Raw genomic sequence first — 16,644 nt, 5'->3', positions numbered from 1 at the left:
AATCTGAAGAAGGTAAACCGCTTCTAACGACTGTGAACAGAAGCTGATTGTGATAGATTAAATGGACTGTTATGCAAGGTGGCTGTTTAACAGAGAAGCCCCAAACTAAGCAACAAAATATCTACTGCATCATGCGGCGAGAAAATCTATATAAGTGCATTTTACTTCTTTATCTCGTGGGACTTCTCGTGTTCTTTGTTTAACTGATGTGTCGCTCAATACAGGCAGATGCACATCGCCCAACTTATAGATTATCCCTTTCCGTTGCTAAGCCGTCGTAAGAGTTAACAATGTAATTAGCATTTTTTTGTCGTTTCCAGGCTCTTCCAGAATACCAGATAGCTCACGAGCGAGCGGTGTTCAAGGCTGCTGCAGTTGTAACCGAAACAAAGAGAGTATTAAAGATCCTTGACGGACAAGGACTTGCGGAGTTACGAGCTCTGCAGAAACCAGATAACGAAATTGAAGATCTGTTAGCCGCTATCATCATTATTGGTATGTGGTATGAGTGCTGACTTGGGCTGAAGCCAGTTTGTTGTGCGTTCAATGACTTGTCGTCCTATGGGGACATAGGACGTCTACTGTGACTCTCATTTGGTTCTTGATTGGCCCTCTATCTCGGCCGATGGCATATCTATCTAATTGTCAGGATCACTCAACAGGGTGCAACACCAGTTGTTCTTGGGTTACACCCTATTCTTTCTGGCTTGTGGGTTCTGTTCCATTGTTCTCCGTCCTCAAATGTTTACCGAATGCGTCAATGCTATTGAACTCCATGAGGACCGTATTGAAAGAATTTTGGTCAAGTTCTTGTCTTTGCAAGTTAATGGACTTAGCCTTACGATCAAAAACTATGTCGTTAGTATTCCATCTAAGCCAGGGGTCTTTGTTGCAAAATTCGTACTACTCGTTCATAGCATTTCTTCTCATTATGGACCGGCTTGCTACACAATAACAAGTGTGATAATGTTGATTCTGATGCTTCTATTTTCTTTTTCAGTCAAGTCTCCCTCGTCCGACCTGACATGGAACAAAGGAGCCAAGCGTCTGATGGCCAATTTAGACAGGTAAACGTGACGTGGTTTATGTTGTAACTGACGGTTTGACGGTCTTAATGACTGACTAACTTACTGTGACTGATAGACTGTAATGCTTTTGTCTGTCATTTGCTTCTCTTCTATAACGCCCCATATCTTCCTATCTCACATTTAGGCGGAATCAACAGGAAATTTCCTCTTTAATACTATTTTTAATTTAGATTTCGTCTTACTAGCTACTCAAGCCTTTATCCGTAGCCAAAAAGTACATGATTGCCTAACTTGAACCATATTTCTTTTGCTAATTGTACTCTCTTCATTCCAGGTTTCGCGAAGAACTGGGCGTCTTTGATGAAATGCAGCTCACAGAGAGCACCTTGGAAGTCGTCGAGCCTTACCTTAAAAAACCGCACTTCAACGGCGATTATCTTGAGAAGAAAACCAACAATCCTGCGGTGGGCTCCCTGTTACTGTGGGTCAGAGGAGTTGTCAGGTAACAGCAGTCACAGCTCTAGTAGAACAGGCTTCTGTTACGTTCGGAATACATCTTCCAGAACGAAGATCTACTGGGTTTGTCCAAGGCATACTATTTTGCTTAAAGTGTATATGACATGAAAAATAATTTCTGCTTATTTGACAGGCCTTTCAAAATACAGAAGAATGGCTTTTTTTTTTGAAGTTTTGCAGTGTTCTTGAAACTTGGCCCCACAAATGTGCATCACAAAAGAAACAAAATGACACCCTTAGTGCTGTTACCATAGCAACTCTTTCGGCGCCAATCTCTGTCTGTCAAAAAAACCAAATATCCTCATTTGCAACCTCTAAAGGGAGACAAAGGGTCCTACTTGGAACAGACATAGTTCCCATATTGTCTTAACTCCCATCATTAGATTGGGTGGAGTAGATGGTTTTTAGTTTAAGACAAAAACTGGGAATTTCAGTTTTTATTAAGACAGCGCCAGGGGCAAAACTGTTGTCATGGCAACAGCATTAAGGGTGTCCAAAAAGTACAAAACTAAAATCAAAATTCTCGCTAATTTTGGGTTAACTTAATCAGGCTTTGAACAACGTGGCCCAGTTAACTACTTTCGCTTTGAGTTCTGACCTTGGTTTATTATAAGCTATGTGTGTGCATTATTTGTTTACAAGATATCATCGCATGATGCAGTCAAAAGTCAAACCACTTCATTCCAAAGTGTCTGAAACGTCCTCGGCAGTAGAGCTGGCTGTGGGTAAATTGTCCTCTATGGAGAGCAAACTTAAGGATCTCGAGGAACGCCTGAGGTCTTTGGCTCAAGCTTACGAAGACGCGTCCATCGACAAATGTCGACAATACGAGCTAACAGAGACTTTAGACTCGCAGTTGTCACAGGCGGCCTACTTTGAACAGGTGGGAAAGTAGAAGAAGCACAGTGTTATGTTATTGGAATAGCCACTAACGTCCTTTTTCATCTTTGCTGCTTTGGGAATTTGTCTACGATAAAACTTTGAATTTGCATTTTCAAAGTGAGGCTTGGTGGTAAAATTTGCCTGTCTGATGTGATCATTAGGACTTACTGGTAGCCTTGTGTTTTAATGTTTGTAATTTTGTTCCCACGTAAGGTGTTGTCAAGTGGTCGGCAAAAGTGGCTGCAACTCCTCGAATCTATCAGCACCCGCGAAGAAGCCGTCGCCGGTGGCGTCGCCATGGCAGCTGCCTTTGCCACGTACTTAGGCCCCTACTCGTTCTCGTTTCGCCGTGAGATGTTGACAGTGCACTGGCCCAAGTGTTTGGACGAGCGAGGCGTGATGCTGGTGGTAGACAGCTCCGCTCCGTACGCAGGCGCAGAGGTGTTCATGATGGAGAAGGCACAGCAGGCGCCGACCAGCAGTGCCCAACCCGCTGTAAGCGAGCAGGAAGTACCTGGAGGACAGTTAGATGAAAATGTAAACGAAGACGAAAGCAGAGAACAGGATGAGCCGAATGGTAACGTGTCAAGTTTTTGTCTCTTGATCCGTTGTTTTATATCGTTAGATAGTAGGCATTAAGGAATTGAAATTGACGAGATGAAATCCTGTTAAATGCAGCTATCAGGACTGTTTTCATGTCTCTTTTACTGTAAATTTATTTAATCAAATGCTCAAAAGTGTGATCACAATCCCGCAACTCTTAAATAAAACTATTTTTCTTGTTTTAGTGATTTCAATGTTGTCTTCGTAGATGGTGTTTACCATTAAATTTTTAGTAACTTGTTTCTTCGCGCTGACAAAATTGCTTTGTAACTGTTCGAATCTGTTTTTCTTTTCCTTTGTATTTGGACAACGAGTATCGTCCGTTATGTGCCAAATATGTAACCGTTTACCATGCTGATATGCTTTCGATATTTCGTACTTTCAAAGAAAACGAGAATTAGTTTAAAAATCAGGTAATTGGAATTACAGTGTTCGACTGAGGGAGGGGAACGACTTTTGGTTCGAGTTATCGGGAGGTTTGAAAAATAAAGAGTTCGAGAAATCGGATTCCAGTGTATCTCAAAGCAATACTCAACTAGAAATACGGAAAAGAAACCCCAAATATATGTCAACAGAATTAAAAAAAAAACTTCGTTCTTCTCTTATCATAGCTGAGGAGACAGATGAAAAAGAAACAGAAGGGGAACAAGAAAGGCCACACAGCGCAGAGTTAGAAAAACAAGACGTAGAACACAGCGAGAAAGAAGAACAACCGTCACCACAAAAACAAGAAGACGGATCTGATGATTACATGTTCTCAGTCGGCAAAGACCAGCTGCTAAGTCGCGCTAAACTGACGGAGTATGATTCTTTTGCTTTAGCCGTGCTCAAGCTTCTCTTGGGTGAATATCACGTGCGAAGGCTTCTCACTAAGGGAGTGGGTCCCAGGAAGATAGAGAACGCCATACTGGCCAAGTCGTCATGGCAACGTGTCCCTCTGCTGGTGGACCCCTATAATAAGGGACTTGAGCTGATTAGGACCGTAGAGGATGGAGAGAACCTGCTGGAGATTGATCTCGCGGAAAGGTAAGCCAATAGATTTACGTCTTCATAACAGGGCCTAGATTGGTGATTCTTGCCTTTAAATATGATTTCCGACCATAAAAATCACTTGATTTGCAAGCTTAGCTTAATGCAAACAATTTTAATCGTGATCTTAAACGTGGGTTTCTACCATTTTAATTACGTCTTCTAGTGCTTTTATTCAGAATTTTGAAGTTTCATTCAACAGCCCACTTCCGAGTTGCTTTTTGCTTCTGTGTCAAAACGAGTCTTCCCCCTACATGTTAATTTTCATTCAAGTCAAACTCATTTTCAGTTGAAATGTTTTGCACGATTACTCGTTTTGGAACAGAAGCACAAGGCAACTCGGAAATGGCCTATTGTAAGAGGTGTATGGATGGCCCCGAATTACCCCCAAAAAGGTCAACGAAGCCCTTCTCCCCGGGTTGAAATGGTCTCTTGTAGGTGATCTTCTACAAAAGAGCCCATGGTTTAATCATCGGTTGTTTTTTGTCCCTCAGTGACCCATCTTCCATTCTGAAGATTGAGAAGGCAGTAACAAGTGGCACAGCTCTGGTGTTATACAATATCGACCGTGACGTCGACTCGCTCTTTATGCCTCTAATTTATCACGTCACCACATCCACTAGTGAAGAGACTGAACAAGGTGTGACACAAAGCTTGGGTTGGAAAACAGACAAAATAGCTCATTGTTCCTTGAATGAGGATTTTTCACGTAGTTTAGTTTTCCAAACCTGGTTTTGTCTACGAATCTAATTCTCTTGTAGAAAGATTCAATAGTTTAGCAAGTAAATTGCAAGGTTTCAATATTGTGTGGTGGAAAAGAGTACACTACAAGGCTAATTAGCGCGGCTTTATTGTGCTTTTGTCAAATTGATCGCTAAATCTAACCCTGGGATACCATTTACCATTCAATTTCGTACAGATGCCCGATATGTCAAGTTTATAAGCTTAAACCATATATTTTTTGTTTTGCACCTGCGATTCTCGTATTTGAAGGTTTAGAGTAATTTATCTCGTCTTTTGGTTTTCAGACTCCCAGCTGGTAAAGTTTGGTTCCCGCCGCGTCATGTGTCACCCCGAGTTTCGCTTGTACCTCATATCCAGATCCTCTCGGCCAGCCTTCAGCACTGAAGTATCTTCAATCACCACTCTGGTGAACCTACGACTTGACGAGGAAGCCTTGGCCGAGGAGATCGAGATCGAGGCTTTTCACCGCGTGCAGCCTGAGCTCTATGTGGAGAGCCGTAAGAGTTTGATGGTGATGATGGAGTTACTGAGGCTGCTGGAGAACATCGACAGCAAGCTGATAGGTCTGGTGACCGCTCGGCAGGGCACTGACATCTGGGAGGAAACTGAAGTCATTGCTGAACTTGTCAAGTGTAGGTCTGAGGTGAGTGAGACGACCTCCAGCCGAAACTCTTTCCCAAGGTCTCTCTACCTTGGGGACAAGGCTGCTTCCAGTCCGAAATGACAAAGACCAAAAAAGTGTGAAATTATTTTTATGTAAAAAGAGTTAACTGTGTAATCTGGTTTGGACTGTATTCATGTAGGCAGAACGTCCTGTAAAATTATTGTTGAGTTTGTTCAAATAGCTTTGTTGTAATTATTTCTTGTTGTCTCGTTCCAGGTCGCTCACCGTCTGACCCACACACTAAACAACTTTAACAGACTGAAGAGTTTGCGCGAACTCTTCCAACCGCTGGCCAAGCGTGCGGTGATGATGTTTTCGCTGTTGAGTTCGCTGTCCAGAGTACAGCACGAGTATCGCTTCTCCCTCGGTTACTTCCTATCTCTGTTCCGGTCTGCGGTCGGGCGGGATGTCGAGCCTTTCAAAGACAAACTGGAATACGAATCAGACAGTGAAGACACGGAGGGGATCAAGAAGGAATCTAGAACGACTGTTCAGATTAAGGCGGTTGATGTGGAAGGAGCGCCACCACCGGCTGTGGTTCAGGGTAAGCAAAGTTATTAAAGGTAAAGGTAAAGTCTGCATATGGGCCAGGTCTGAGCTTATCCCGGTTTCTGTAGCATGACGCGACTAGGAGTATTCAGTTCTACTCCCCCCTGGATGGGATGCCAGTCCATTGCAAGATTGCAGGATCACTCCCAGCATTAAATTCGCTGGAACCCATTTATACACCTGGGTTAGTATAGTTTAAATATCATATCAGTCTTCCTCAGTTCAAGTCTTCCTTTTTCTTGTTGGTTTTTAATGACCTCTTTTGTTCTGTCTTACCTATTATTTTAATGCCTTCTTCGATCGACTTTTAAGACAATGCGCCACAGCTTCCTTAAAATCTTAATACAGGCGTTTTGAAACTTCAAATCAGCGCCTCGGCATGAGTGCCTCGCGTTAGAAATGGCGTGCTCCTTTAATTTCTTTCGTATGTTTCCTCTAGATTAAATTCAATTTTTTAAATTTGAAAATAAAGAGACTTATATCAGGTGAGGCAGCTCCGTTAGGCTGGTGGCTATGATAGAAATGTCAATCAGTGATCATTCACAGAAACGTGGAATAACAGAATTAGTCGAATAACTTCAATGGAGTCGTGTTATGAAAGATTATCGGACCTTTCTCTTTCCCTCTGCAGGTGATGAAGGTCGAAATCCTTCTCATAAGAAGCTGCCATCCAAGCGCATGTCAGTTATCCTTCCAGCTGAGGTCCAACTGCCATCTCCCGGCGTGGAATACACCCCTTATAGCCCTGAGCAGACAGATCAGCTCATTGACTCGCTCAGCCAATCATTCTACCGTCACGTTAGCAGGTACGTTTTGCTTCTTGTGTACTGCAGCTCAACAGGAGATTAAGCAGATGCAGCGCTATCATGCTTTGGCTAACAGGTCAGTTATACGCTCTGAAGAAAGGATTTGATGGGTTACCTGCCACTGATGAACTTGCGTTCAATCCGAGGGTCATGGCAGACTTGTGATTTCTCTCCCTTTTGTAGCGGTCTTCAATATTTTAATTCCTAGTAGATAAAGTCAAATGGTAAGAGAGGAGGGTAATGTACGCTTAAAATCTGCAATTAGTTAGCTATTCCTGAGTTACAGTTTCTAAGAGAGCAAAACTAATTGACGATGACGAGTTTTTATCCTTTGTTCATTCACAGGAGTATAGACCAGCACCATCGATTGTTATTCTCTTCTCTTCTCACGCTCTACAAAGTAGAAAAACGTGCTGAAGACGGGCTGGTCCAGGAGGAAATCTCACTTCTACTTTCTGGTAAGTTCACCTAAACTTTAACTCTTAATTTAACGAACATTTCGCCTTTGAACTAACCCCACTCTTCTGTGTTATTTCTAGGAAAGCTATCTTCTCCAGTTCCTGCGCTTTCAGACTTCGATCCCACGCTCCTTCAGCCAAGCTGGATCGCGCAAGAGTCTTGGGAACTAATCATGGCCGTATCCAGCCTCAAAGGTCCCTTGGACAGCGTCTGCACTCACATCGCGTCCAATCCTGGACCGTGGAGGGACTGGTATGAGAGCGAACGCCCCGAAGCGCAACCGCTGCCCATAGAAAGTGAAGACGCTGAAGATTCACCAACCCTGACTGCACTTGACAGACTGTTGATGATTCGCTGTTTGCGTTCTGATAGATTTGAACGAGCCATGCTTATATTTGTTGAAAATGAAGTGGGTGATCTAGTGGAAAAGTCTCTTCCGCGGTTCGATGAACTCCTGTCTGGTATTAAACATTCGATTCCTATTTTTGTCGTGATGCCAGACCACACGTCTATGAACACGCCATTCAAGATTAGTCCTGTTGAGAGCATTCGACGGATAGCGGAGGTGAGACAGACGGAATTGTATTACTCTGTATATTTTCCAACCATGCGTTCGGTTCGTCAATACCTTCAATGCTATTTTGAAACCGTCGAAGTATGTAATAATTTTTACCTTGCAGAATTGTAAGCCGATTGCTGCATGTTTCTCTCATAGAATGTTTTCTTCATGCCGTGCAGCCAAGTCTTATGAGACGCCATTTAACCAAGCTTTGTGGCACGCTTCCAAGCCTCACAGTACTCTTTGTAACTTAGCCTTTTGCATGGTGCAATCTAGTTGTAGCTTTGTGGTAACACCTCGCTTAACCCAGAAGAGACCGTGATGTGCAGGCAATCTCAGACAAATTGAATAAGGTTATTGGCTTTTCAACTTGCAGGCTCATAATGTGCAGTGCCAGCAGATATCCGTGGGACACGGGCAGGAAGAAATCATTGATGTTGCCTTAGCAACCGCCGTGCGGACTGACACTTGGTTAGTGATAGAAAACCTTCAACTGGCTTCCCGCCATTGGCTTGAGCAACTTTATAATCGATTGTCCAGACTTCATTTGCAAGCGGGTAAGTATCCGTCATTTTGGGATGGAGTGGAGCAGAGAGGCTTGGAATATATTTAAGGGCTAGAATAGTTTGGGTTCTAAAACACTTCTACGCCAAACATTGGTCGTCATATTATAACTGCTAGACTACGAGCAGTCCCTCTTTCGCTTAGTCCGTCGAGCGAGACCGTAAATAAACCGCGAGGAAAAAATGGCCGCGTGAAATCCTTGGGGCGAGAAGCGTGGACTACTCGAAGTCTATATAACAGCTACCAACACCTAACAATTGACTTATCTACGTCTTTAGCATAACCAACAAAGGAACTCTTTTTCAAACGGAACCACTATATTGACTAACGAAAGATGCATCGAAATTAACAATAACTGACTAATTACTGTTGATGAAACTTATACTGACGATTCTTGCAGCGAGAGACTTACATTATTGACTGATAGTAGACGCTTTTCACCTGACTATTTAGATGACTTGTAAGCGTCCGTCACCACAATATGGTCCTTTTAAGGACTATCTTCTTCGGGCCGATCACACTAGACGAACTACTGACAATTTGATTTAAACGATTTGGTATGTAATTTTGTGTGCAATGTAAGTAATCGTGTGACTTTTTTAAAAAATTGTTTAGAAACGTCCTCGACTCCATCTCAATGGCGCGTTTTCCTGCTTTGCGAGCCCGCGGATCACTTGCCAGTAGGACTTCTGCTGTTCTCACATCAGCTGGCCTGGGACGTGGTACAGAGGGAGGGACCTGAATACCAACCCCTGAACTCTAAGGACCTGGACTTGAAAACCATCATTACGTCCACACTTGAGGTATGATGGGGCAGCTTTGCCTAACAGCCAAGCACTCGGTTGGGACTAACAAAAGATGGTTCGAACCTTACTACAATCGACCAGTGACTGCTGACAAACTTAACACGAGTCTTTTAGCCAATACCATCATGACTAAACTGGCCAATCACTTTCAACGGACCAGACTTGTAACATTACTGACTGACACACACTATTCACTTGACTCTGAAGATGACTTCCGCTGATTGTCGAAACGTCAGTCACCAACAACAGTTCTTTTCAGAACTACCCTCACCCTGACGATCACCCAAGACGAAACGCTGATACTGCTTGGTTCAAAACATTTATTACATTCATTTGAACTATCTCTTGCTTCTTTGAGGGGAGAGGTGGGGGAGATTTTACTTGCTGAAAAACTACATCTGTTTTTGGGGTGGGGTGGAATCCTTGTTTTGGAAATTAACGGGGGAGTGCCCAGGTAATCGTTAGCTACAAGGCAGTTTCTAATCTAAGAAAGCAATAAGTACTTTTTTTTTCCGAGCGTTGGCCTAGGCGTTCATCGAAGCACTTTAAGATATCTTAAAATATCGAGGATACGCTACCAGGAGTGATCATAATAAAATTGCAGATATGTGTTTGACATGTGTTTTTGTGTAACGGGATGAGGACTTAGGCTGCTCTAGAAACCCTAGCTCCTACGGAGAGTTAACGCTTAAAACTTTAGCCATCCAAATTTACCACTTTGGGAGACAGTTACTTTCGCAGTTCTACGTTATATTTCTTTCATGATGTCATTCGCTGAGTATCGTTTTCTCATTAACAGGCTGTTCCTCGGTTGTATTGGGAACAAGCTCGTGAGCAGTCCCTCGCAGTCCGTTCCACCTTGTTTGGTTTATGTGTCAATCACAGTGTGTTGCTTATGCGCCATCAGCTCGGTACGCGAGCGTCCAGCGGTCGCTACCCTTTGTCTACACGTGACTTACTGACGTCATTTGAAATGGTGATCAAATGGGCCTCAAAGCAAGAGGGCTTAGGGGCGTCACAGTTAAAGGCACTTTCTGATGTTATCGCTGAGGTAAGATTGTCCCAAAAAATATATTGCGATAATATGCTATAGTGAATTTTATATTGTCTGACCACAGTGAGTTTTCTTTTGTTCCTTTTTTTTCCTGACACGTTGCTCAACTCTGTACGCTAGTGTACTCTCTCTTTCCCAGATTCATTTGAATTCCTCACGATCTAAACCCAACGTGGTAGCTAGAGCATTCATCATGTAGGACGTTGGTCTGAACTGAACCACAGGATTAGTTTTTCACGTCACGCTGAACACTTGTCTACGTGGTGCTGACAAGAAGACCACGTGATTCATTTTCCATCTTCCGCGGTCTTGAGATTGTTTGTGGTTAATCTAAGGGTGACGAGTCTTCGGCGTTGCGGTCTACTGAGATTATAGTTCTCGATAATAGCTTCTGGAAGATTAGAGCTTTTTATAGCATACGTGCGAAAGTTCATGTGTTGTACTGTTATATTGGTAGGGTGTGTATGGTGGAAAAGTATCTGACCCATGGGACCGGCGCTATGTTGCAATCCTGACACATCAAGTGATTAAAGAGACCGCTCTTCAACAGCACTCATCGCTCGCCCTAGGTTCCATCAGCCTGCCTGTACCACCGGCCAATGTAGACTCAACCGAGTACAGCAAATGGTTCAACGAGAAGACTGGGACAGAGGACGCGGTCATGAGTACAGTTAAGGCTCTGGGTCTAGACATTAGTGTCGAACGGGAATACAATGAGGCTCGGTAAGAATTAACTTCAAAGAGTTATTTACCAAATGGGAGATGGTGTTCCGTGCTCTGTTAGGAAATAATGCACGTTTGCATCTTAAAATTTGTCTTAAAATTGAAAAAAAAAAAAAAAAATTTACATCCTAGAAGAGGGCGGTGATTGCATTGGCAACACAACATCCGGAGCGTACGTGCTTTATAATTTCTATTCATGCTTCTTATTCTATTAAAACAAATATGCACGCTCAGGTCCAGTAGCGGGCACACAGCAGCTATATAAACAGTAGCCTCCACTTGGCCCGAAAGTATGTTCGGATATTTGTCCGCGGACATTATCTGTTCCGAGAAGCAAACAGTTTTCCGAGAGCGTAGCTCGAGGAAAACTGAGAGATTTGAGGAACAGAAAATGTCCAAGGACAAATATCCGAGCTTATTTTCGCACCAAATGGAGGCTATTGTGTTTGTTATCCATCTAATATGTTTCGCAACACGCGCGGTTTTGAAAATTGGGGAATATTATCCCAGTTTTAGCTGGGGGATTATTCAGTCACTTGACGCATTTAGAGCAATCGTGCTCGAGCGAAAATACTTGATAGATTATATTTGTAATAGTTGCTAATAACATGGCGCTATTCTTAATTTTGCAGTACCTCTGAATTCATTCATAAACTCAACAAGCTGCACCGGGACATCAATCATACCACTGCGCTTGCGCAAGAACCTTCAGCTGGAGCCGTGGTTAACATGCCTCGCTTGCGTGCATCAATGGACCTATGTCTTGAACGGCTGCCCACGCTGCTAAAAATAGAAGGAGACGGAGCTATGCCTGTCACTCAGCTTCTTCCACGCGTGTTGTCTCAGCTGCGAGCTTTGTCTGTTTATTCAGAGTCCGGTAGCACTGTTGGTTCGGATGAACGCTTGTCAGAGTCTATGGGTTATGTCTTACAGAAGGTATAATAAAATGATCATTTTTGTTGCATCCGTAGCATATATACTCTGGGTAGAGAGGCTAATTACACTCTAAAGAAGTAACATTGGATTCCCAGTTTCTCGACGCTCCAAAGAAAACGAAAATTGGTTTGAAAAATCGGATAGTTGGAGAAATCGAAGGTAAAATTACAGTGTCTGACTGAGGGGAGGGAAATAGCCTTTTCCAGGCGTCCAGTTAGTTGGGGACGCAGCGCGAAATTAAAACAGCGAACGAAAAAATAGGGGAGAAGCCTGGCGAGAGCTCACCGTTTTTCGCGGTTCGAGTTATCGGGAAGTTGGAAAAATTGAGGGTTTGAGAAATGGGAATTCCACTGTTCATTGCTGGCTCATTAGTTTTGACACCTTATGATCTTTTGCTTGAGGATTTACTCCAGCTGTTTGACTGTTGTATCGCGTAAAAACTTTGCAAGGCGGACGATTCATGAAATTCTGCTCAAGATTGTTACTCCCACTTCTCTAATTTTGGCCATTCCTGTAAAACTGAACATTTTAAGAAACGATGGTTTTTATCAAAGTTGGTTATTACCAGGGTAAAATCTTGTTTTTTCTTCATTTGTTTTCAGGAATGCCAGTGGTTTAATTGTCTTCTTTATCACATCCGGCACTCTTTACAAATTCTGGAGCAGTGCGTGCAGGGAGGCTCACCTGCAATCCCAACATCCCTCGTGCCCGTTGTTGATGCGCTGCAGGAAGAAGTGGTCCCCAGTGATTGGCTGCATCCCGATTGTCAGCCCTCCCCCCACAGTCTTGCATCTTGGCTCATAGGTAATGGTGACATCACCAACTGGGTTGCTTTGCATAGCCAAGACATGCTTTTCTTTTTAAGGCGTTAAATTGAGTCACCTTTCCGTGTCTGAGAAACGAAGAAGTAAAAACAAAAAAAACAGAAAACGTACAACAATATGGCGGAGATCGAATAAAATGCAAATGTGGTAAGGGGCTGCAAGCTAAAATGCTGCTGGTATAAGTAGGATCTCTAAAAGCAGCATGCTAGCCGATTTTCAGTTGGAGTCCCTTGCCACATTTGTATTTAGTTTTGTCTCAGCGGATATGCTGTCTTCTTCTAAGTGGCATTGTGCAGGTATTTTCTGTAGGATTTTGTCATCACGACATTTTAGCCTGTTATCCACAGTCACGCGGTGTGCACGTGACATTGATCAATCCGCAAACATTTCGATTCATCTGAGGTCATTACCATTGGCATTTAGGAGACAGTTACCCTTTGTGCTGGTTGCTGTAATTTCGGCTCCGACAACCCAGCAAGGTCGAAACAGCTGTCCACGGTTGCAATTCTTGGCTTTCAGGCTGGACTCTATCCTGTCGTTGTCGCATTTAGTTTTCTAAGTAGTGTCAGCCTTGCTTCATTGTACTAACAGTTCAGCTGCTTTTTTTTGTTTTTCTTTTCAAAACAGACTTAAGTCGGCGCCACAAGCAACTCAGTGACTGGGTTCGGCGTGGTATCGTTCCGAATCCAAACTCCGAGCCCTTAGTAGGTCGTGGTCAGCTGACTTCCGTCTGGCTTGGTGGCCTGGCCAACCCCGGAGCGCTGATGACGTCACTGAGGCACGAGAAGGCCGCCATGGCTGGGTGTACGGTGGACGAGGTACTCTCTACTTTCTAGTTAATCGCTTAAGTGGTAGCTTTCCTTGTTCCGAATACAAGTGTTTTGTAACCATTGGAATTAAGAACAAGCCAGCGACAGTTTGTGAAAAATTCTGCCGAATCCTTCACAGGTTGAACTTCGCTGTTCATTGGCGAAGTCTTACTTATCACGTGACGAAAGTAGCGACGATTTGGAGCAAGGCCTGGTGGTGAGTGGGCTGTTCATTGAAGGTGCGTCACTGGACCTTGATCAAGAATGCCTTGTGGAACCAATGTAAGTATTGTGTGTGTTATAGAAAGCTTAAGTAAGACCTCTCATAAGCAATATCATACGGACAAAATGGCACTCCAGTTGTCAAGTCGGGGTGAAACACTCGTATGTGACCATTCAAACTTAAAATATCGAGCGTGTTTCCTTGAGCTGCTGTTTGTTTTTGTTTTCCGATACTTGAAACAATGATTTTGGGTGATTCTTTTTTTAATGCTGACATTGACACTCGAGAGTAAAAAAGGTTTCCTAAGTTGCCTCATCTTCAAACATTTCGGGGTGCGCGTTTTCCGCTGTCAGTAGCCATCAGATACTTCAAGTTTTACACAGCAGTAAAAAGGAAAATGTATAGGCCGTAAAAGAGCCGGACAAAATACTAGCCTACGTGTAGCCGTACCCACCCCCCGAGGAAAAACGGGAGGGAGGGAACGTAGACGTTCCCTCCCTCCCGTTTTTCCTCGGGGGGTGGGTACGGCTACACGTAGGCTAACAAAATACATGCCTGTAGTAAATTGATTTGTGAAACTAAGGATGTTTAAAGGCGCCATGTTTGTAAATTTCTTGTTGGAAGACCCGAAGAGTTTCTGATTCATACAATGTTACTAGTATCTAATCGAAAATTGCACTCGGAAAGCTGTTACGTTGGCATACATCATCACGTGGGAAGCGCCATCAGCGTCCTTCATATTGCTTTGCAAAATTAGTATCCAATACGCGATACCGACTGCAAAAGGTTGTTTTTAACCGTCTGCTTCTTCCTACCTGTAATTCACAGGTCGGCCATATTACAATTACCAGACCTCTTTGTGTCCGCTGTCATACCCGATGAGGAGGAACCTGGGCGCGAAGAGAGGAACGAGGCAGATGATTTGGACGTTTATCGTTGTCCAGTGTTTATGAATAGGGTGAGTGTCAGATTTATTCCAACTTCGAGTTCGTTATTAGGTGGGATTTGGTTTTGTCCCGAGCCTGTTATGCTGTGATACAAGTTTTGTTCTGTAGTAATACCCCGTACTTAAATTCCTTTGTTTTATCTTTTCAGGCTCGACAGTGTTGCTCGTTTACTTTACCCATCAAGTGCTCCAAGACTGCGGAGCACTGGATCTTAGCTGGGGTTGCCATAGTGTTGGATCCAGGAAACTTGTCCAACTCATGGAAACTTGTGCAAAACAATTTTTAAACCACAATGATTTGCAGAATACCTGAACTTTGAATTATGCTTTATAACCCGTCCATGAATCATTTCAAGAATGTTTTAGCGTTCCCAAGGAAGCATTCACAGGTGTTCGATGTGTAATTTTAATATTATCTCACTTACACTCCAACACGTTGTAAATAGTTGCGAAGTTGCTCAAAATTAAGATATTTATTCTTTGTGTGCATGCTCGTTACATAAACCGACTGTAAATTGGAGTTGCCTCAGAGAATCCAAATATTCTTATGCCTTTCCTGTCATTTAGTTGTGGAACAAATGTCATTTTTCGGAAAACTTCGCTAACAGAACCTCGATATTTTTCGATTGTTACTGTCCAACCAGAAACGTTGTAAAGGGAGAGACGTGTCATGTAAGTTCTACAGCATGGGTACAGTCAATTTATGAGGTGGGTTTCTGCCTGAAAAAGTATTTTGTTTTCCAACCAGTAGACCAGCATAAAATGCCGTATTTGTACAGTTGTGATGGTGTGATCGATTTATTCTTGCCTTTGTGTTTCTTTGAGATATTCTCAATATGATTCCAATCTGTGTTGGTGAGCCACAAGGGACTTGTTCAATATACTTGTACAGCACGACTTGTTATGAATATATTAAGTTATTTTTATAAATAAACAAGTTCATATTCTTCAATTCATCAAGTGTTGTCTTATCTTGATAGTCTTTCGGACCCTTTCGATTGATCCTTGCGATGATGTGGGGCGAACAAATAGTTATTTGCGAGCTTTTGCGGACAGCGAGTATCTTAAGTTTAGTGCCGCGCGTGTCTGCTCTCTCAAGTGTTTAGAGCTTGGATCACGTATCTTGGAAAGTTTAGGGTGGAAATGCAAAGTGCTTCGTCCGTGATCTGCCAATCTTCCTTAATCTTTACCATCCTTAAATCTTTTTCGTTTATCGTCTCTAAATAGGTTCCCTTGGCAAGAAATGATAATATATAGTGACGTGTGTTTTGCGAGAGACGGGTCTCTGTATCGCTATTGCTGCAATTTGTCCGCAACGATTCGGACCGTTGTAGAAGACTTACGACTCCTTATGCCAAAAGCAAGGAAAGGTAATACCATTGCCATGTGCAACAGGAAAATAGCATCGTAAATAATCACCCGCTTCCATTCAGGCGCTTAATGTTCTCCCAACACTCTCAATGCCACCCGCGGGGTGGGCTCGATTTCCGCCGCTCTCTCGAGTCCCGCCTACCGTCCTCTCCCCGGGGAGGAGGGGGGGGGGGGGAGCACGAACTCCTTTCCCGGGTGGTAATCGAGCGTACCCGCGCGGGAGCTAAGAGGAGCATTGAAGGACTCAATGTTCTCCTGGGGTATGGTCGTTGAATGTCACGTGGTACGTTTTCAAATTATAATCTGAAAGGTTGGTTGCGCAGAGGGTTTGGAGGATCCACGACAAATGTAATTCTGCAGGTGAACAGCTGAGTAAATTTTAATTTAATCTCGCGGTGAGTCCATCCTTTGTTATTGCGCGCTATGTGTAGCAAAATTACTTTTCGACATATTACGACACATTACGACTCCACCCTTTTCTTCGACTCCCCCCCCCCCCCCCCATCCAAAAACTAGGCCTACTTGTTTGTAAATTCTCGTTACACAAGG

General features: G+C 43.3%; 1 protein-coding gene across 2 annotated transcripts in view; it reads left to right on the top strand.

Annotated features, from left to right (window-relative positions):
* LOC110064358 (uncharacterized) overlaps window positions 1–15,676 on the top strand; it is a 59,067-nt gene extending 43,391 nt beyond the window's left edge. For both annotated transcript variants that reach the window (XM_089293932.1, XM_089293931.1), the window contains exons 64-85: window positions 321–495; window positions 1,001–1,067; window positions 1,363–1,530; window positions 2,187–2,427; window positions 2,640–3,003; window positions 3,641–4,055; window positions 4,553–4,698; window positions 5,087–5,445; window positions 5,683–6,010; window positions 6,647–6,821; window positions 7,167–7,279; window positions 7,361–7,845; window positions 8,216–8,396; window positions 9,019–9,206; window positions 10,009–10,260; window positions 10,721–10,986; window positions 11,619–11,922; window positions 12,525–12,726; window positions 13,374–13,564; window positions 13,695–13,837; window positions 14,607–14,736; window positions 14,874–15,676. In XM_089293932.1, the coding sequence (XP_089150058.1) occupies window positions 321–495; window positions 1,001–1,067; window positions 1,363–1,530; window positions 2,187–2,427; window positions 2,640–3,003; window positions 3,641–4,055; window positions 4,553–4,698; window positions 5,087–5,445; window positions 5,683–6,010; window positions 6,647–6,821; window positions 7,167–7,279; window positions 7,361–7,845; window positions 8,216–8,396; window positions 9,019–9,206; window positions 10,009–10,260; window positions 10,721–10,986; window positions 11,619–11,922; window positions 12,525–12,726; window positions 13,374–13,564; window positions 13,695–13,837; window positions 14,607–14,736; window positions 14,874–15,011 (5,031 nt within the window). In that variant the 3' untranslated portion in view covers window positions 15,012–15,676. The remainder of the gene's footprint in view (window positions 1–320; window positions 496–1,000; window positions 1,068–1,362; window positions 1,531–2,186; window positions 2,428–2,639; window positions 3,004–3,640; window positions 4,056–4,552; window positions 4,699–5,086; window positions 5,446–5,682; window positions 6,011–6,646; window positions 6,822–7,166; window positions 7,280–7,360; window positions 7,846–8,215; window positions 8,397–9,018; window positions 9,207–10,008; window positions 10,261–10,720; window positions 10,987–11,618; window positions 11,923–12,524; window positions 12,727–13,373; window positions 13,565–13,694; window positions 13,838–14,606; window positions 14,737–14,873) is intronic.
* Window positions 15,677–16,644: the final 968 nt, after the last annotated feature.

Source organism: Orbicella faveolata, unplaced genomic scaffold (assembly GCF_042242905.1).
Source record: "Orbicella faveolata isolate gen_17 unplaced genomic scaffold, um_ofav_v1 contig_25, whole genome shotgun sequence".
Taxonomy (NCBI): Eukaryota; Metazoa; Cnidaria; class Anthozoa; order Scleractinia; family Merulinidae; genus Orbicella; species Orbicella faveolata.
Note: the sequence above shows the minus strand (reverse complement) of the source record. Positions and strands in the feature narration are given on the sequence as shown.